Source organism: Microtus oregoni, unplaced genomic scaffold (genome assembly GCF_018167655.1).
Source record: "Microtus oregoni isolate MIOR12 unplaced genomic scaffold, Mior012 000028F_ref0000031, whole genome shotgun sequence".
NCBI lineage: Eukaryota > Metazoa > Chordata > Mammalia > Rodentia > Cricetidae > Microtus > Microtus oregoni.
Genome location: NW_024543087.1, coordinates 1,110,457 through 1,131,692, shown reverse-complemented (window position 1 = coordinate 1,131,692; position 21,236 = coordinate 1,110,457). Strand labels below are relative to the sequence as shown.

General features: G+C 47.0%; 1 protein-coding gene across 2 annotated transcripts in view; it reads right to left on the bottom strand.

Moving 5' to 3' along the window:
• The window catches only part of Cdcp1 (CUB domain containing protein 1), a 41,454-nt gene extending 22,639 nt beyond the window's left edge, over window positions 1-18,815 (bottom strand). Inside the window, exon 1 of one of the 2 annotated variants that reach the window (XM_041676736.1) lies at window positions 18,653-18,815. In XM_041676736.1, the coding sequence (XP_041532670.1) occupies window positions 18,653-18,734 (82 nt within the window). In that variant the 5' untranslated portion in view covers window positions 18,735-18,815. Of the gene's footprint in view, window positions 1-10,577; window positions 10,583-18,652 lie in introns of those variants that run through there. The other variant, XM_041676737.1, reaches the window with a different exon arrangement.
• Between the last annotated feature and the right edge of the window lie 2,421 nt (window positions 18,816-21,236).

Genomic DNA, 21,236 nt, shown 5'->3' with positions numbered 1-21,236 from the left:
AGTGAGACCTTGCTCTAAAAATTAATTAATTAGTTAATTAATAGGACTAATCAGAGTATCTGCCCCCAGGGAGCTAATAGCATACTTTGTCAATTTTAAAAATAGCAACACTCCCAGACCTGGTGAGCCTGACATAAAATCTGTTTATCTGTACTGTTTATAAAAACAACCATTGATCCTGCCCCTGGAAGTTTGTTTGTTTTATTTTCTAGCACTTTGGGATTCACTTTTAGTTACTTATTTTTCCACGTGAGGAGCTGACTACTCCCATCTAACTAGAGCACAGCAGTGATTCACTAAGCATATTTCTATTATGGGTCTAAACAACTCAGATTTTCACACGAATTCATTATGATCTGACTCCCAACAGACCACCACCCAACTGAGTTCCACTCTCCGGTGATGTGGGATTCCTCTCTGTATGCTGTGAATACCATTGGTTAATAAAGGAATTGCTTTGGGCCTATAGCAGAGCTATAGGGGAACAGAGCTGGGGGGGGGGGGAACTAAACTGAATGCTGGGAGAAAGAAGGTGGAGTCAGGGAGAAGCCATGTAGCCCTGCCAGAGACAGACGCCAGTTGGAATCTTACTGGTAAGCCACAGCCATGTGGCAATACACAGATTACTAGAAATGGGTTAAATTAAGATGTAAGAGTTAGCCAGTAAGAAGTTAGAGCTAATGGACCAAGCAGTGATTTAATTAATACAGTTTCTATGTGATTATTTCAGGTTGAGCAGCCGGAACGAAACAAGTGATTCTGGTACACTGTACTGCCTGGCAATTGTGTTTTTGTTAGTTTGAATATGGAATATTCTCAAAGGTGTATGTGGCTTAGTCCCTGAGGGATACTGCTTTGGAAACTTCAGGAGGTAGGACCTAGCTGGAGGAAGTGAAAGTGTCTTGTCCCTGGCCCCTTCCTGGGTCCATTTGCTTCCTGTCCACCATGAAGTGAAGAAGCCATCACCACACACATCCTTCTGCTGCTGTGATGGTCCGCCCAAACACACAGGGCCAAGCATGTGATGGTCCACCCAAACACACAGGGCCAAGCATGTGATGGTCCACCCAAACACACAGGGCCAAGCATGTGATGGTCCACCCAAATACACAGGGCCAAGCATGTGATGGTCCGCCCAAATACACAAGGTTAAGCAGCCATGACCTGACCCTCTGGGACTGAGACAAAATAAATCTTTCTTCCCTTAAATTGTTTTCTCAGGTGTTTTAGCAGTGGGAAAGGCAACCAGTTCATTATCCTTCGGTGACCCTAGTGATCGATCCCACTGAGCATCCAAAGGAAATACTGAGTTACAGACTCGTGTTCAGCATAGCCATTCCCCATGCACACTTGCTGCAGGAGCGGGGAGTTTAATTCACAGGCTGATTTCCAGGGTCACAAGCAAGGACTCTCACGGCTGCCATGTGTATCTGCCCTCCTCACTCTGAATGATGTGTAAGACAACAGAATGGGCAGAGAGGAAACGAGGAGGTAAGGATTCCACCCAGGGCTCCCTATTCCCACGTCAACACTCTAAAGGCCAGTACTTCACTAGAATGAGGGATCATGGGAACAGTACTGCTTGCATAAAATAAATCAGGAGCTCATTTGGTCACAGATACCTGGAATTTGAGAACACTTTGTTTACGTGGCTTTTTCTTTTGCACCCACTCAACCATTTATCATACCTTGAAATTGGAAAAACCAACCCTGGGAAGTGAAACCTCAGCCTTTCCCGCCCACTCCTCTGTTGCGCCTGGCACACCAGAGCCCTTGTCGGAATTACTGCAGTTTGGAGGAGAGGGAGAAAAATTTTCTTCTTCTGCATTTCTTTCATCTCTGTAAGGATTTTACACTTCATGGGTGGAAAGTTCAGGTTTGTGACCCTAGCTAGCCCATAGAAATACAGAAGACACTCCCAATACTGGTGCGATTTTGAGGTCTTCTGGGCTGAAAGAAATCCAAATCAACCTTCTTGGGAATAGGTGTGGGCCCTGGGGAAGCTTCTGAGGCCCCAGATCAGCTCCTGAGTCACAGTTCCTTAGCTCCCGGCTGCCCTAGTTCTCCTTATTAGGAGATCTTCACTCAGCCCACCTTGCCTGTGCCTCTCAGGTGGGAATTTCTGACGTTCCTACTCATTGCTCATTATTCACATATTACCACAGGATCCTTCACGGTTATTCCTTTCCCCCGCTGTCCTGTTTCATTTCAACTCTCTACGACGGGGATTTAAACGCTAAGGTGCTATTTCCTCCATATCCGTCAGACAGATTCTAAGACTGACAGACACACACAATTTAAACACTTTCAGATGTGTCAGAACTCGTTGCCTTCATGCTTGGTGTGGTTTCCTCTGGGGCTTGGCTCACATTCACTTTCTCTATCCAATCACAATGCATTGGGCAGAGCCCAGCCAGGGACAAGGCTAAGCCTGGGCACCCTCAGGCCTGGAGCTCTGGAGGAATACCCAGAATATCAAGGGAGACAGACATGGCGTGTTACATGTGAATCAGCACGGGTGATCAGTCACAGCTTGTGTGGGAGTCGCCAGTACGTGAGAGGGTGATGCGGATGGATGCCGCCCTGGAGACGCCACCCTCTCTAGACAGAAGATCCCACTCTGTGGAGCAACCTCTTCACTCAACGGGCTCACCAGCTAGTGTTTCCTGCTGCCATGCCTCAGGTCCAACTTTCTTGGTTGAGTACCAGGTATGTGAGTGATTTGCTTCTAGGACTGGGTGTGCGAAACACACCTCACTAGCTGGTGGCTTGCTCAGAGGATGAGAGGCTCACACTAGGGGGGCCCAGGGGGGGCGGCACCACAAAGGAACACTCTTCACACCTCATCAGTGACTTCTCCCACCTTCATCCCCTACACAGAGGGATGATTCAGTGTGATCTTAGCTATCAGACCTCAGTGGAGTCAGTGAGCTGAGGCCACCAAGAAAGTTCAAAATACTCTGAAGAAACGGGGGTGAGCCACCAGCTATTGTCTGGGGAGTGCATGGTGCTGGCCATGGAGTTTGGGCTTCACTTGTTGGGACCAGAATGTCTTCCCAGCTGTGTGTTGGGGTGAAGAGATTTAGAATTGGGTTGCTCTACTGTCTGTCTGCTGTGTCTGCTTGGGCAAACTGCTTAGGGATAAAAAGGGAACCGTTTTGAGGTCTGAATGAGTTAGGTATTCATAAAGCACTTAGGAGTCAATGTTACCATGTTTACAAGGGAGCCTTTCACTGCCAGTGTGGGTGAGGGGCACTAAGGAGTGGTGTCCAGTATAGTCCAGTATAATCCATCACCACCAGTTTGCCTGAGCCCAGAGCCCAGAATCCTGGCTAGTGGGGGCTGGTGGAGGCCAGGATAGCACCTTCAGGACAAACTCCTAGCACACTCTCCTTCTGAGGCTGTGCCAAGTGCAAGCCAAGCCTCACATTCTGCCAGCCTTCCTGATCTTCACTGGCTGTAAAGGCTTTCTCATACCTGTTGACTCACGTGACTCCAGTACCCCTTGGGACTCTGAGACATGACTTTACTTCCCACTTGTGCTGAGCTCTGGAGTCAGTGGACTGGCCTACCTACCCTACTAAGGAACCACGGATGGGATGCCCTCTGCATGCTGCCAAGCTACCCCAGCAAAGGGGTGCTGCTGGCATCATTGGGAAGCCAAGAGCTGGGGTTACCACCAACACGACCCATTGTGACAGGACCTGCTCTGGGAGGGAGTGACTATCTGGTCAGTCTCCAGCCTGAGGACTGAGGCTCAGACAAGTCAAGGAAGACACCCAGTTCTCTCCTCTATGACTAAGAAGAGGCAAGGCCAGGTCAATGCCAGAGAGGTCGGATACGGGAGCCCAGGGCATGCTGGGAGAACTCCTGGATCTAATTCTGCACTAGGGATTCCATCACGCAGCCAGGAACTTTCTGATGAGAACGGTTTGTTCCCACTAACATGGTAAATCAAGGCATCATGAAACACTTCTGAGGATAGGAAAATATCCCCAGTCCCCAGGCAATAGTTTCTCTTTCTCTTCTTGTTTTTAAGATGGTGATAAACACTCAGTCCAGCCTCTGATGTGGCCTGGCAGGAAATGCTTCTTCCAAGATCAGAGACCCCCCATCTATCCTGGGTATTTGGACTATGAAGCCACTTTGGGTGGGGTCCAGCCGGACCTGACAAACCAGACTAATCACCCTGCCCTGGTCCCTCACCTTATTCCCTGGGGCCGCCTGGGGAGAGCAGGTCAAACCTCTCAGTCTCCTTAAAGCTCCAGATGGAATCAAACACACCAGGTGGAGAAGAGAGATCAAAGGGGATAACTTAAGTTTTTAAAAAAGTTTGATAATAGGACCAGGAACATGGGGACCTCAGGTTAAACGACTACATCAAGTCATTTCAGCATCCAAGAATCACATTCGACAACCTCTGGGCTTAAGGGACACTATGTGCCGAAAGAGACCCACAGTTCTACCCTATCTTCCCAGAACACAGACTCACAGCTGTCTCTAAAATAACCTACTATTTCCATAACCCTCAGAGCAACAATAGGGGATAAAAAGATAAAGTTCTGTAACTGATGTTAAGATCCCATTGTGTAAGCCCACTCAATCCAGCTCAGAGAGACAGCTAATGAAGACTGTCAGGGGCATCTATGTATTCCTGTCTTCATTCCTGAACTCTTAGTAAATTATCTAACCTTACAAAGTTACTGAACCATCTTCCAAAAGCAGTACTAGAGGCCAGTGGTGAAAGGGCTTGTGATTTAATTCATCTCCCAAAGTGGCGACAGGTTTGTGTGGAGTCATCCAGACCCTTCTGTAGTATTTATTGCCAAGGACACAGGGCACATACTATGGTGACTGAATGGTATCCTATGACAAGGGCTGAATGAGTCTGCAACAGATGGACACACAGCCCAGATAAGACATCACCAAGACTCCAGATGGAATCAAATCACATTGGGTGGAGAAGAGATCAAAGAGGACAGCTGAAGTTTAAAAACCACGTGATAAAAGAACCAGCAACATGGGGACTACAGGTTAAACAACAAACAGCTCGGTTTCTGAAGTAATTAGTGATGACAGGCTACTTCAAGACATTGCAACATTCCAAGAAATGTTAGAAAGATTTATTCTGTCACACCTCAAAAGCGTGGGTCATCAAAGTCACTGAAAACCACAATATCAAGCAGACTAAGACAACTTATCAGTTGTTTGATACACAGGGATGGTGTGTCAAACACGCCTGAACTGTGCCGTGGGATAACCCTTCCGTGAATATGTAGCTCTCATTGGTTGATAATAAAAGCTGAATTGGTCCTGTAGTCAGGCAGAATACAGCTAGGTGGGGAAACCAAATGGAGATACAAACAGGAGAAAGACATGCCAGGCAGATGCCTGAGGAACAAGATTTATTAGAGCACAGATAAAGCCGTGAGACATGTGGCAAAACATAGATTGTTAGAAAAGGATTAATTTAAAAGTAAGAGCTAGTTAGTAACAAGTCTGAGCTGTTCGGCCAGGCATATTGTAGCTAATATTAGGCCTCTAAGTCTTTTATTTAAAAGCGACTGTGGGATGGGGCAAGACAGAGAAACCTTTTATGGAAGCGCCCCTTCCCCACCTGCTTAGGTATTTAGAGGCTTCTGGTTTCCTATTCCATTTCCTTTTCTCCTTGTATTTTTTTGAAACAGGGTCTTGTGACCAAATCAAGCTGATCCTGAACTTGGTTTACTTTATATGTGGCTGAACGTTGGGCCATCAGACCTAACAGAAGATAAATCTTTTAAACATCAAAACACTTTAGGACTACTGGTGACCAGTAACAGAGCTATTCTACGGTTAGTCTCAGGGTCTTATCAGTGGTTTCCTATAGGCCTCAGAAAGCAGAATACCTTGTCTTCCTCTTTTGTTTTATTTTGAAGAACACATTTTAATATATATATATATATATACATATACATATATATGTATATATATGTGTGTGTGTGTGCATGTATGTGTGCGTGCTCGTATATGTGTGTGTGTATGAGCAAGTGTGTGTGTGTGTATAGGTATGTGCGCATGAATACAGGTGCTCGAGGAGTCCAGAAGATATCTGTCCCCTGGAAACAGTTATAGGCAGTTGTAAGCTGCCTGCTGTAGGTGCTGGGAATTGAACTCAGGTCACTTAAAAGAGTGGTACATGCTGTTAACTGCTGCGCCAACTCTCCACCCAATAACTGTTACTCTTAAGCACGTATCTTTTACTGTACTCACCACACTGGGCAGAGTCACAAGCTCCAATACAAAAGGCAGAGCAGGAAAGAGCTATACTTGTTGAACAGACAGGGCATGCTCTATTAGGTAATTTGCAAGCCTGACATTCTTTCTAAAACACATCAATAGTCCCTAACCACACCCCATCCCCCACCCCTCACCACCAATTTATGTATTTGTGCCCATCTGGATGATGAACTGTGGGAGGCAAGAGGCCAGAGCGAGCACACAGAGAAACTCTAGACTGTAGGCTGAATGGGCCTTGTTACCAAAATGACCTGGGGCTGGGCTAGATCTTTTCAAGACATTCCTAGTAAGATCAAACTCACTGAATTGGCTTAGTGCTAGGCCTTATAAAAGCAGATAAAAGCTAAAACCAAACCCAAATGATATTCCATAGTTGTTCTTTAGAGTAAATTGCTCCAGGTCTGGCCATCCTTTCTCAATTCCTAGTAATGTAATACTCTATCCTTTATACACAAGCAAATTCTTTTTTGCTTATTAGTTCATGTTTTGAGACAGGGTCTATGTTGTTCAGGCTGTCCTCGACTCTGGACCTTCCTTTCTGCCTCAAGAGGGCTGGAATTATAGGCATTGCACCACCATACTACTGGGCGCCACAACCAAATTTTATGTATGTATATGTATGCATGCATGTATGTATTTAGGTTTTTCGAGACAGGGTTTCTCTGCGTAAAGTGTGTTGGAATTTGTTTTGTAGATCAGGCTGACCTCAGACTCACAGAGATCTGCCTGCTTCTGCCTCCTAAGTGTTGCTGGGATCAAAGGTGTGCGCCACCACTGCCTGGCTTGTTTTGTTTTTTTGAGACAAGGTTTCTCTGTATAGCCCTGGCTGACCTGTAACTCGATGGGTAGACTAATCAGTGGTTGCTAGACAGAAACTGACTGCAAAGGGGTGAGGAAGAACTTTGGGGGGGGGGGAGAGTTTTTCAATATAACACACTCAGCAGGACCTGGACAAACAAGGCATTAACATTGACGAATTTTATGGCTTGATTCCTCAGTAGTGTCCAAACAACAACAAAAACCATCTTTTACATTTAGAAAAATAAAACATAAAGTGTTAAGTGGGAGGATTGACCACCAAACATCTCTCATACTTGTATCTGCTTCTTGTCCCAGAGGCAACCATGGCAGCCAGGCGTGATCTTCCTGAGCTCATGTTTGCACACCTATCCCCCATCCTTCTGTTTTCTGCTGCCAGAGGCTGCATGCCACAGCTCTTTTGGGGCCTTTGTTTCCTGCCTGGGCATTGCTCCACAGCATTTACACAGTGGCACCTCATTCTTTCTAAGGCTGCCTGGCACTGCATCGGGTTTAGCAGAGCAGAATCCTGCTGTAGAGATTGGCATGGGTATGGATCTTGGTCTATTGATACAAAGTTAAGGCCAATTTTGTTATACTGTGTATACGTATTTCTGATCTTGATTAAGGTATTGTGTTTGTGCAGCTCATTTAAAAATGTAATGTATAACTAAGAAAGATAGGTTAATAGATAATCATCTATAATAGTCAAGCTTGTAGTCATATTAGTTAGATTTTCTAGATGCACAGAGATGCATTTCAGATGGATAGGGATTCTTCAAACCTTTTAAAGACTACAGATTATGGCATTTAAAATGTTTTAAGAAGTTAGGACTTTTCATGACAATGAGACACATCTGCTCCTGGCAGCACCATTACTTCAAGAGGAAGGAGGGCATTGAAGATACTCCTTATGGAATTGGTTAGCCATTTGGGCAAGAAACTGCTCTTGCCTGGACTGCTTGATGAACTGGACATGCAGGACCCACAGAGAAATGACTAAATTTGCCTAAAGGTGAGATGATCCTTTGAGGTTCCTGCTTCATGAAAGAGTCTGTTAGACATTCTACAGGATACAAAAGAAAGTGACTGACAAACTGCCAACATAGGCGAACCTCTCTTTAAAATTTCCTGCTTCATGGAAAAGTCTACTGGATACTATAGGCCTATAGGCGGAAGATGGATGCCCCAACAGTACAGAAGAACTTTGGGTGACTGTTCAGGCAGCAAGATGTCTCCATCAATTCTAGAGTTTGGGAAGTTGCTTACAATGCATTTCCTGTTTACTTAGGTAATATTATATCCTTCTGTAGTCTTTGATGGAGTTGAAGAGTAGATAGTAATAATATAGTTTTCCTTAGTTATAAGAGATAAAGTAGATATAAATAGTGTAACTGTAATTCTTGTTTGATACCTGTTTTGTTATATGTAATTTTACTATGTTAAAGTTAAAAACTTCCTTTTTTATTTAAACAGAGAGGGGGAGGTGATGTGAGATTTCCCTCTGTATGTTGTGATTATCATTAATGAATAAAGAAACTGCTTTGGACCTATAGCAGGGCAGAACTTAGCTAAGTGGGGAAAACTAAATTGAATGCTGGGAGAAAAGAGAAGGAGTCAGGGAGATGCCATGTAGCCCCTCCGGATACAGGCACCGGAACTTTAGCTGGTAAGCCACAGCCATGTAGCCATACACAGATAAATAGAAATGGGTTAAATTAATATGTAAGAGTTAGCCAATAAGAAGCTAGAGCTAATGGGCCAAGCAGTGATTTAATTAATACAGTTTCTGTATTGTTATTTTGGTTCTGGGCAGCCAGGACGAACAAGCAGCCCCCTCCTGCAGAATCCAACTATTTCCCTTCAAATAATGGACCTGGAGGTTGTTTCTAATCTCCAGGCACTGGGCAAGGATAAGATGCCTACGTAGAGTTGGAAGGTTCCAATGGGACACATTTCCCCAGTTTCCCTGGCTCATTGCTGGAAGGAGCTGCAATAGAGCAGAGACCCGAGTCTAGAAGATGTTAATTCAAGACTCAGCTAAAGGGGCTGGGGATGTAGATCAGCTGGGAGAGGGCTGACCTAACTAACACTCACAAAGCCAAGCGTTCAGTCTCCAGAACCGCACAAAGCACAAGTCTGCCATCTTAGCATGGGGGAAGCAGAGGCAGGAGAATCCAAAATTCAAGGTCATTTTCGGCTACAAAAAGAATTTGAGACCAATTTCAACTAGAAGAGACCCTACCCTGAATAAACAACCTCCTGTTAGTATTCAGGCACCTGTACTGGTCTGTCCTTGAGGTTCTGACAGGATACGTCCTCAGCTGTAGCCACTAAGAGCACCTCCTGTACACATTCACTAAGTTCCCTCTTAAAAGGGCCCTGCCCACCTCCCATCTCTCTCTCTCTCTCTGCCTGTTTCTCTGTCTCTTCCCCTTCTCTCTCTCTCACTCTCTCTCTCTGCCTCTCTCTTCTCTTATGCTGCTCCTGTCCCCAGAGGCTGGCCTCCCTCCCCTCTCTTCCACTCCACAAGAAATGTGAACTCTGTCGAAAGGCATCTTTCCCTCTCACGCTGCTGGGTATTTTTTGTTCTTTTTTTTTTTTAATTACAACACCCTTCATAGCATAAAGATACCACATAAATCAAAGCTTGGAACCCAGGTCTTCAGGCTTGCTAGGCAAGGGGCTCTGTCTCTGAGTTACATTGCTAGCCCCTGTGCTGGCTTCTGCAAGATAACCCAAGTACTGTTTATTATATAAATCATGTTGTCTTGTTCTGACAAGATAAGGGCTTGCTCCTGAAGTTTCACCCAAAGGCCGAAGTGTCTGATAAGACTGTCAGCAGTCCAGGCTGGTTCCGGACTAACACCCCGTCTCTCAGCAGGGAGGGATTAAAGGCCAGGGCTCCAAGGGACAGCCAGCTCTGGTTTCTCCTGCAGCTTGCTCAGTCCAGTTTGGGTCTGTAGCACTTGGTCATATGGATGGGGAGCTGCAGTCCCGGGAGACTGAGTGTGCTGACTGAGCCAAACAGAACCTGCCTGGTCAGTTCCTTGGCTAACAGGAAATTCATGTGTGAGTAGACACTAACAATGTTTACGAACGTGTTCTGAGTGTCATGGGAAACAACTTAGAGCTTCTGATTGAATAAGTTCACTTCTAGGAATCTCCCCTAGGAGCCCTCCCCCCATTCATGCCCAAAGTGAGTTCCAGTGGGGCTGAGGCCCATGCTGCAGTACTGAATCTCACAAGCTGAACTGGTTACGATGACCTAAACTGTCACCATTTGGAGCAATGGAGGAATCTGCTCTAGGTCAGCAGGGCAGTGTGAGTGTCTTACACACACCCTCCCAATGGGACCTTGGCTGGCTTCCAGGTATTGCTATTCCTATGCTGTACCCCAGGTCAGTCTAAGGTTAGGCTGTCTGTCCAGCTGGCCTAGTTGATAAGCACTGGTGTTACGATTTGAACCCAACGTTGCTCAGTTACTATGTAGATGAGACCTTCTGTCCCGGAGCGAAGACCCAGAAACCTTACTAGGCTCCAGGAACTCTGGCAGCCACAACGTTCACAAGCCCTCACCCCAAGGTTGTAAAGCAGTAAACATTGCTTGGAGAAGCTCTTCAGTGTCCCTAGGACTGTAGAGAGCTCCATGGACACAGCTTTCATGAACTTTCCCATGCTGGGGTGGGCTTCCCAGTGAAGCACCTGCCCGAGTCTTTATGTTCCTTTAAGTAACCCCAATAAACTCATTGGCTCCCTAAGTGAGACTTGAGCGGAATCAATTCTGCTCTCCATGGTCCAGTTGACAGGCCAGTTTGCTTCAGGCTGAACCTCCCACCATAGCCTCTGTGGCCTACAGTCTCCAGCAGGATAGACTTCCAGCATGCAGAGGCTGCAACTGAAGAGTAACTCTCCACTCTGACTGTTAGACCAATTTGCCCAGAGTCAGGATTTTCCCTGCTCCATAGGCCCAAAGTCCAGGGGCCCATCTCCTGGCCTGTGCATGCCATGGTGGCTTGGGGCCAAGTGTGTATAAGCTATTCTGGAGCCTGTTGAGATGGATTAGGCCGTTCATGGATAGACCCGTCCTCTCCTGTTCACAGCCCCCCCCCCCAAAGGAGCACATGGTGCCAAGAGCCAGAGGTACTCTCCCTGTCCCAGGGTTTTATGACATGGTAGATGGCGAGGCAGTGGACGAGATCCCTCCTGATGCTTGAAGCAGGTGAACACAGAAGCCATATGTCGAAGATGGGAGAAGAGGCCTGGGTCCCCTTATCCCTGCCTAGAGGACAGCCTCCATTTTGCATTTTCTGTGAGCAAGAAAGAAATATCCGTGTCTGGTGAAATAGCTCAGAAGATAAAATGCCGGCCTTGTATGCATGAGATCTGGGTTTCATTCTCCAGAACTCACATAAAAAAAAAAAAAAAGCCAGGCATGGTGGCACATGCTTGGAATCCCAGCATTGGGGAGGCGGAGATGGGTGTAGATTCCTGGGTCTTGCTGGCTAGCCAGCCTTGCCTACTTGGTGAGTTCCAGACCAGTAAGAGACCCTGTCTCAAGGTGAATGACTCCTAAGGAATGACACCTGAGGCTGACCTCTGACCTCCACACATATGCACAAATGCAAACTGGACCTGCAGAAACATACAGATCCCCCATTCCCAAAGAAAGAAATATGCGAGCCAGGATGTGTACTTGGCGTTGTGAGCTTTAGCTGAAAGTTAACTGAGCATGGATGGAAATTCTAAGCCACTAGAGCCCCAGGCCTGAGCACAACCTCCTGATACATAATGATATCCTGAAACAGTCCAGAAAGATGAAGGACACACAAAGTGTGGCCATGAAGGACAATAAAGCACCCAGGAGGAGCTAGGGAACTGAGAGAGTGAAGACCAAGTTCAAACACTCTTCTTAGACACTTGTTAGGGGGATAAGAAGAGGCCGGCTCATAGGGGCACCAGTTCATGGTGTAACAAGAGAAGCGTATCAGAGAGCAAACAGCCAGGGGTTGGGGGTGAAGGACCGTGATGTTATGAATGAGAAATGCCCCCCACAGGCTCATGTTTTTAGGCACTTGGTCCACAGCTGAAGGTACTGTTGGGAGAGTTTATGGAACCTCTAGGAGGTGGAGCCTTGCTGGAGGAAGTACCTCACTTGGGGGCAGGCTTTGAGGATTTATATCCTGGACCCACTCCCTGTTCTTTGTCCCTCTGGTTCCTAGGTATGGATGAAAATGTGATCAGTCCGCTTTCTGCTCCTGACACCATACTTTCCCTGCCTGTTGCCTTCCCGGCTACAATGAGGTTGAGCCCTTCCGCCCGTATTTTGCACTGTGGTCACATCACTTAGTGGGATACGTTATGTAAAATGCGACACTGGTCATTTCGCTGAGGTGCAAACATCACTGAATGTATTAACACAAACCTAGAAGGTATAGAACCACGGCTAGACCTGGTTCTTGATGAAGTCAAGGGACATGATGTCGGGAATAACTGACAGTTATATATCATGGTTATAACGTGGAATATCGCTGTGCAGGAAAATGAATTGCTACTCTAAACTAACAACAGATGTATTATTAGCACACAAGTTCTTGCCTCTTTGTTTACCACTGTATTCATCTTCGAGGTCACCCATGCTATATACGTATACACGGCATGTAAGTGAAATTTACCAAGTTAGCACAAACATGAGTGACAGATACCTGGCACCCTTTGTGGAGACAGCTGTGACATCACCATGTAATAGAAATTTTTGCCTTGGCTTGAGACAGGGTCTTGCACCCAGTCTCCTGCCTCTACCGTCTGAGTGACAGTAGCAACTTCATCTGCACTGTGATCTCAGGAAGTAGCTACTGTTTACACAGCCTGTGAGTGAACCAACCCTGTTTCTAAACAGCTTTAAAATTCTTAAATATGAACAACACAAAAAGGAACAGTGCCTCCTCCCACCCAGACACAACAGGTATGTGTCACACATCTGTAAGCCTAATACTTAGGAGGCAGATTAGAAAGATCACTGCAAGTTTGAGGCCAGCCTGGGTGACATAAGAGTTCCAGGCCACCTAGGCAAACATAGTGAGATCCCGTCTCAAAAAGTGCACCACCAATAACACAATACACACAATGCCCATTGGCAGAAGACTAGAAGTCTGTGCACCAGGAGAGATGGGGAAGTTGCATATTTCCATCACAGTGGCTCCATTTCAGGCTAGCCCTTCAACCCGATGTTTCTGAAGCCCCAGTAGCAACATGGAGCACCATGGTTCTTAAAGCAATGGAATAAATTATACGCTGTCTCAAAAAAACCATCGGGAGATGTTCCTGCTTTCAGAACTTTCCTGACATGCTTTGAGACTCAGTGGGATTTAGGGAAGGAGTTCTGCTGGGAAAGGTAAGATGAGGGTGACTCACAAATCAGTCACCTCCGCTTATCACGGCAGTGCACACCTGCAAACCTGTACTTGGGAGATCATGGCGCACACCTTTAATCTCAGCACTCAGGACGCAGAGGCAGATGGATCTCTGTGAGTCTGAGGCCAGCCTGGTCTAGTGAGTTCTAGGACAGCAAGGGCTACACACAGAGACCCTGTCTGAAAAAAAAAAAAGATAAAATTCAATAAAAATAAAAAAAATTCTTAACAAGAGAGAGAGAGAAAGAGAGAGAGAGAGAGAGAGAGAGAGAGAGAGAGAAAGGGAGAGAGAGAGAGAGAGAGAGAGAGAGAGAGAGCACATATTCCTAGGACAAAATGCAAACATAGCACCAAGTCCTATGTGGGGTTTTGTTGTTGTTTTAAATCAAGGGGAGTTTCTAGAATGCAGACAATACCTCAAAGCTGACCAAAAGTCCCGAGATTCACCTCAGCGTCCCTCAGCCCAGCCAGGTTACCTCAGGCAAGTTACTTCAGCTCTCGGTGCCTGCCTTCTTGCTTGGGAACACGAAGGCCCGCCCATGCCTCTCTGCCTATACTTTCTCAGGAGAAAAAGAGCCTCATTTTCAATTGTTCAAACACTATGACTTCTATTTCCTCCATCAAAGTTACTCTGACCAATGTCTGTTCTGGAAACATACGTTTGTAGCTCCAAACAACACTTAAAAAAGATGTGCTGAGAGTCTCTGCTTGTGTTCCGTGTACCAGGAACTGAGGAGGTCAGGAGCCGGTAGAGACCCCAGAGTGCCCACAGAGGGAGGTGAAGTGGGTTACCCTATGCCAAGAAACCATCTGGGACAAACTGCATATATGGCCTGGCAGTCTTCAGTCACCACTGTATGGACTTCACTTTTAATAACGTTGGTTTTTGTTTGTTTGTTTGGCTGGTTGATTTTTTAGTTTTGTTTTTTTCGACACAGGGTTTTTCTGTAGCTTTGGAGCCTGTCCTGGAACTCACTCTGTAGACCAGGCTGGCCTCGAACTCACAGAGAGCCGCCTGCCTCTGCCTCCCAAGTGCTGGGATTAAAGACGTGTACCACCACTGCTTGGTGATATAGCACTGGTTTTTAATTGCATGTGTAATTAAAAACATTTGTGTTTCACTACACATTCGGAACCTGCTGAGGGTTCTGTGTGGCTGAACAACAGGTTAATAACTGCACCCACCATGAAATAATGATTTAGGGCATCACGATGATTCACTTTCAGGATAGATGTCAAGCGGAGACATCAACACAAAGTACTACAGCTGCTTTCACAGAAAATCTTCATATGCTTTGGCTGCTGGGAGAAGCGGCAGTAGCCAGTAATTCTAGAAATTACAAACAAGGGATCTGTTTCACAAAGGCGGGGCCTCAGAGCAATGCTGATAATTAAAGCTTGTAAAAAAAACCCCAACAAAATACAAACATAAGGCTGTGAAGGGATGAGCTGGAACTGGGTTCCTCTGGTCAGGCTGTCTAGAGGGTTTGCAGTCTCTCAGAAGAAGGTGACGGGCTAATTACAAGGTTGTGGTGAGTGGCTTGAAATAATTTGATTGCAGAGATAATTTTTACAGTTTGGAGTAACAATTAAAAGGTGTGAACTTTTCTTAATTGACAAAGCTGAGGGCTTCAGCTACAAGTCCCCCGCCCCCATCAGGGGTCTGGGTACTCTCTACCACCTCACACAGTGAGCTCACCCTTCCTTACCATCCTCATTAGCACTGCTGGGTAGAAGAGTTGAGGTTTGTGCCATAAGCGAGTGTGTGTGTGTGTGTGTGTGTGTGTGTGTGTGTGTAAGTTAAAGGACAACTTGGGGAGTAGCCTCTTTATTACTATGTGGGTCCTGGGTCTGAACTCAAGTTGTCAGGCTTGATGGCAAATGCCTTATTTATTAGCCCACTGAGCCACTTTTCCTGCCCTGTGCTATGTAATTCTTAACAGCTGTCTACTACATAGACCTATCAGAATGAAAACTGTGGTGTGCGTGTTCACTCATGAAGCCCAGTAGAACCTGGGACTTGTTATATACGATGACCTCGAACTTCTAACCCTCTTACCTCCGTCTCCTGAGTGCTGGGATTACACTTGTGCAGACCGTGCCTTGTTTATGTTGTACTGAGGTTTAAACCCAGGGCTTTGACCATCCGGTGGGGACAGCAACAATGCACACCTTTGATCCCAGTGCTCAGGGGGCAGAGGCAGGTGGGTCTCTGTGAGCTAATTCTGGGACAGCCAAAGCTACACAAAGAAACCCTGTCTCAAAAAAAAAACAAACAAAAACCAAACAAAAACGAAACAGGGGTTTCTACAGGCCAGACAAGAGTTACATTCCCCAGTTCTAAAAAAATGTTAAGTATCACAATTATTCTAGAAAAAAATTATTCTAGAGTGGAACAAAACATTATCTGTGAGCAAAGGTGACTGTGAGGAGAGCCCGTGAATAACACGAAATCCTGACCATCTCCTGTGACTCACCCCGGGACTATTTGTGAGTGTGGGGGAGGGCCCTGGAACTCCACCTCCTGCTAACTAGCGACACCTCCAGACAACAGCTAGCGTCCTCATTTGAATTTGTGTCTTCTGCAGTTTTGGAAGGACAATGGTAGCATACATGGTGACTGACATGGACTCTGGTATCTGGGAGTTCTTGGGAGCAAGCAGCATGGTGTTTTAAAAGGTTTTCATTCTGATCCAACCAGTGCTCCCCTCCTGGCCAGGAAGGAGCTGGTAGGAGACCGAGTGTGCCTCCTCCGATCCCAAGCTTGCCTTTACCCTTCTCCACGCTTACTCCCACTCTTTGTTGAGAGGTCAGGGGTGTGTCAAACCAGTCACTGTGCCAGCTCCTCAGAGGCCTCCGCCAGTTAAGATGGAGCCTGACTTCAGGAAAACCGTGCACCGCTGAGTCAACCTGTTATATGACTTCATGGGGCCCCGCTCCTGAGGTCACAGAGGAAGAAAGTGAATTGGGTAAAATTCCTGGTATTTACACAGCGCAGGTTCCCCAGACTTTCCGGGAAGGAAGAACTTGAGTGGAGCTTCTGGGAACTAAAGGATAGCCTCCTCGAGTCTGTCGGACGCGTGATGTGCAAAGTGAGGCACTTTGAAGACCCACATCTACGCTGAAGGTCCAGCAGACAGGCAGGCTCACCTGACCTCCTAACTGTGGAGTGTCAGAATGTTGCAGATTGAGCTAAAGTGATCTTGGACAATCTTTAGTTCCCCCAACGGCCTTCACTGTGGCATATGAACTAACATCTTTCTTACTGTCAGGTACAAACTCTTTGATTATATTAATTTAGGAGATCATGAGCTTCTGTGATCCCAACAGCCAAGAATGTCATTGGACATCTGAGACCAAGCCCAGGGGGTTCACCACTTGAAGTAGCCCACCTACTGATGTCCCCCCACCAAGGCATTTAGACGAGGCCTTGATTTGTAACTTCCTTTTGTTCTGTGACCATGAAAGTTCACGCAACCTCTTCCAGAATCCGTGTTCCCAGGCTGTGTAGACTCCTATGGGTCTAAGAATAAACTGTCTACTTCCATGTGGTGTAGACTGACAGAAGCCAGTGCAGAGCAGACTGCAGATCTTGCATTCAGTGATGACCAGGCTTACACCGTGTTCTTACTGGAGAAGTTTTCAACTATTATCATAGAAAGTCAGAAACATCTCAAGACAATCCTTAGTGTCGTCAGCCTCCAACAGAGCTGGCACACCCCACCCCACCCCTCTCTCATGCACACATATCTTCCCTCCCTATTTTTTTTATTCTAAAACATATTTTTAAGACAAAATTTCATACAGCCCAGGTCTGCCAAGCACTTACTATGTAGCTGAGGATGACCTTGAATTCCTGATTCTCCGCCTCCACCTCCAGAATGCTAGGATCACAACTCTGAGCTACCGTTCACAGTTTATAAAGCACGGGGAATTGAACCCGGGGCACTGTACATGCTAGGCAAGCACTCTACACGCTGGACTACACACTCTGCCCCTTTAACTGACTGAAAATTTAGTCCTAAGAAAGCGCAGTAGCCGTCCACATCTGTAATGAATTCTAGCAGTCTGGAGGCAGAGGCATGAAACTTGGTGATTTCAAGGCCAACTTGGGCTACACAGGGAGACCCTGCCTCAGAAAAACACAAACCAAACTCTAGCAACAACAAAGTAATATCACAATGTGTGTGTGTGTGTGTGTGTGTGTGTGTGTGTAATTTCAAATGAGGTCTTAAATTTTTCTATCTGCTATGCAGTAATGTGTCACCTAATGCTGGAAAAAGAAACCAGGAAGTTTCCCTGAGGTTTACGCCCAAATTCGCCCCACAATTTCAGTTTTATTCTTTAATTTATGCTAATTTATTTACCTGTCAAACACAAAAACCTCCTTGGGCTTTGCGAAAGCTATCACAGATCTCAATCGCGGTTTGCAAAGAACTTTTTTTAAAAAAAAAAAAGCAAAACAACCCTGTAGGAGTCTGAGAAGGAGCCTTCACACCAAGTTCTGGCTTGAACGAAGCTAGTTGTTCACCGTATTCTACTCCCAGGGCCCACAGTTCCGGTTCTTTCCCGGAGCAAATCTCCGGATCAGGGCAGTCCTTGCTCCCAACCTACTCGACAATTCACAGGCTCAATGGAACAACTGTCCAGCCTTCCGCCCAAGAAAGGGGCGGGGCACCTGTGGGGCTCCACAGCTGGACGCCCACGGCTGTCCCCTCGGCCTGTGATTGTCCACTTAGAGCTGTCCTTTTGACTTAATGCTCTAGGACCTCAGGAGAACGGGGCCCGTGGACAGGTCATGAGATACCCAGTGGCACGTCAAACCATGGCCTTCTTGCAATTCTCTGGCTCAGGTGGAGGGTGACCCAAAGAGGAAAGCTCTCTCATGCCCTAATGGGTATCTCTAAGAGCCTCAGCAAAGTCCCCAGGGCACAACGTGTCACCTTAAGTGCATACCCCTAAGTCCTGTTCCCCGCGCGTATTTGCTCCTGGCCAGCGCGGAGCTCACCCAGGCTCAGGACTCCCACGTGCCGCGGCCTGCGCGCAGGGCCAGCGTCCCAGGCCCGTCGCGCCACCAGAGCTCTCCAGAGCTCTCCGTCCGTGCCACCGGGTCGGATCGCGTGCGCCACGTCCAGGCGCTTTCCTGGCCACAGCTTGCTTACCTGTCCCGTGTAGCAGGTGGGTTGCACCCAGCAGCAGAGCGCCCAGCAGTACGACTGAGAACCCGCAGACCGAGCGGGCCATGGCTCTGGAGGCGCCTCGGCCTCCGCAGAGTGCGACCAAGGCCTGTGTCTGCGCCCAGGCACCGAAACGCAGCTGCGCCCCGCCCTGCCCAGCCGCTCACCTGCACGCAGGACCCCGCCCCGCCGGCTCAGCAGGAGCCTGGGTGACCCGGGTTTCCTCTCTGGCCTCCTCCCCTTCCTGCTTCTGCTCAGGTACTACCCTCCCGAGCCCGGTAGCCTGAAGGCAGATTTATCCCCGCCTCTCAGGCTTCGATTCCTTCCTCAAAGTCCAAAGGACCTTGGTGACCAGCTTCTCCTCCCTTCGCCGCCGTCCGGAGTGCACGTTTAGAAGGGAGACCTTCCTTTGGTGCTGCGTGCACAGTACTGTTGAGCTGTGAGTGGTTGTGAAGATTCAAACCAGAAGTTGGTCAGTTCTACCGGTGTTCCTGGCATCCAGTTCCTTTTCAGATGCAGCTGGGCCACCTATTTCTGGTTTCAGAGGTCCTGTGGGGTCTCCTTCGGTCCTCTAGGCCAGTGGTTCTCAACCTTCCTAATAGCTGCAACCCTTTAGTACCGTTCCTCATATCGTGGTGACCCCCAGCCATAAAATTATTTTTGCTGCTACCTCATAACTGTAATTTTACTACTGTTATGAATCATAATGCAGATATTTGTGTTTTTTCGATAGTCTTAGACAACAGCTATGAAAAGGTCGTTAGACCCCCCCCCCCCCCCGCCCAAAATGGGTCTAACATTTTGAGAACCATTGCCCTAGGCCATATCATGAAGGATCACAGAGTGATGGCAGATGCTTCCGGAGCTCTTGGCTGGCAGGCCAGGATTCAGCCCAAAGGACTCCATGGCCCTATGGGTCCACGTGCCCATGGGCCAGGGTCACTCAGACCTCTCAAGGAACCTAGGACAGGAACAGAAAAGCCTCATACTCCTCATGCCTCAGCATCTGTCCAGGTGTGATCCCCACCTTCTCTTTAGCTCCTGGAGAAGCTGAGTCTATGATAACTCCCCAGCCTTGGCTGGTGAGCAACAGAAATGAGAAGAAGTCGCTTCTCCAGAGCTGTCCCTCCCTCCCTCCCTTCTCAGTTTCAGTTGGACAATCGGAGGCAGATGCTCTCCAGCCTTGAGCAGCGGAGGCAGAACTCCATCACAGCTCCGTCTGCAGAAGGCCTGTAAACTGGGGGGTGGGGGTGGTTCTCAGACTTTGGGTTCTAAATTCACTCCCCTTGCTGACAATTCTTGGTTCTCCCTGCTGAACTGAGTACCAGTTTCGTTAATAGAAAGAAACCTTTTTGTTATTGTTTTGTTTTGAGTCAGAGTCTCTCAACGAAGTCCTGGTTGGCTGGGAGCTCACTGTATAGACCAGCCTTAATTTAAATTTACATAGATCTCAATTTAAATAGATCTGCCAGTCTCTGCCTTCATAGAGCTGGGAATAAAGGCGTGAGCTACCACGTCCAGCAAGAAAACAAAATCTGGAGGAAAAAGCTAAACTTTAAAAAAATGTTTATGCTGACCAAACTGTAAAAGCAGATTTTCGTCTTTTCCTCATTCCAGGCAGACTAAACACATCACTTAGCAAACGCATTGTTTTCCAGGGAAGGTAACAAAGGGGAAAGAACTATCAACAAAGCTACTTGACAAGTCGAGCCCAAGGAACAAATTATTTTATTTAGAACTCATGTCTCCAGCATTTGGTTAACCGACTTCATGGTTGGAACAGTTGACACTGACTTTATGAAAATGAATAATTCAGATTAATGCTAGCCCAGACAATAGCAGCAAGGACGAGCTGAGGAAAGCAAGGAGACATTTGTTTGGTGACCAAAGTCTACCACTGGCCAACATGTCCTGAGAAGACATTTTGATTCTGGGGGGTGAGGGTGGGGGTGATTACTGACCAGCTAGGAGCCCTGGGAAGAGTCAAGGAAATTCAGGCAGCTAAATCTGCTTGCCGCTAAGTGAAATAGCAGGCTTAGCGGTGAGTTTTAAAATCGATCCTGCATGCTGGTCAAGGCACTTGGTACCAGGCCTGATGAGAGTTTGATCCCCAGGCCCACATGATGGAGAGAGAAAACTCTTCGGTGGAAGTTCCATTCCAAGACCCCTCCCCTGGGAGTTGCCTCAGTCCAGACTCCACCCCGACAAACAATGACCCCTCCCCAGAGATGCTCAAGACCACTCCCACAGGGTATTTAAACTGTCCCCCCCTCAGAACAAACATATGGTTTTATGGTCTTCCTTTTCCGGCTCCTCTCTGAGGGACTGGAAAGCCACTGGGGAGCGCTGGTATCCATTAAACCTGGGCTTTTTCTAATTTGGTTTGATTTGGTCTGATTCAGATTATAGCATCGGCAGAGGGGCTTATGGGGTACAGAAACTTTTCAAGAACTGATCCCTGTAATTGTCCTCTGACCTTTTTACATATGCTATGACGTATGTGCCACACAAGATAAATAAATACATGTATAATTTTGAAAAATTTAAAATAGGCCCTCCTAGACTATAC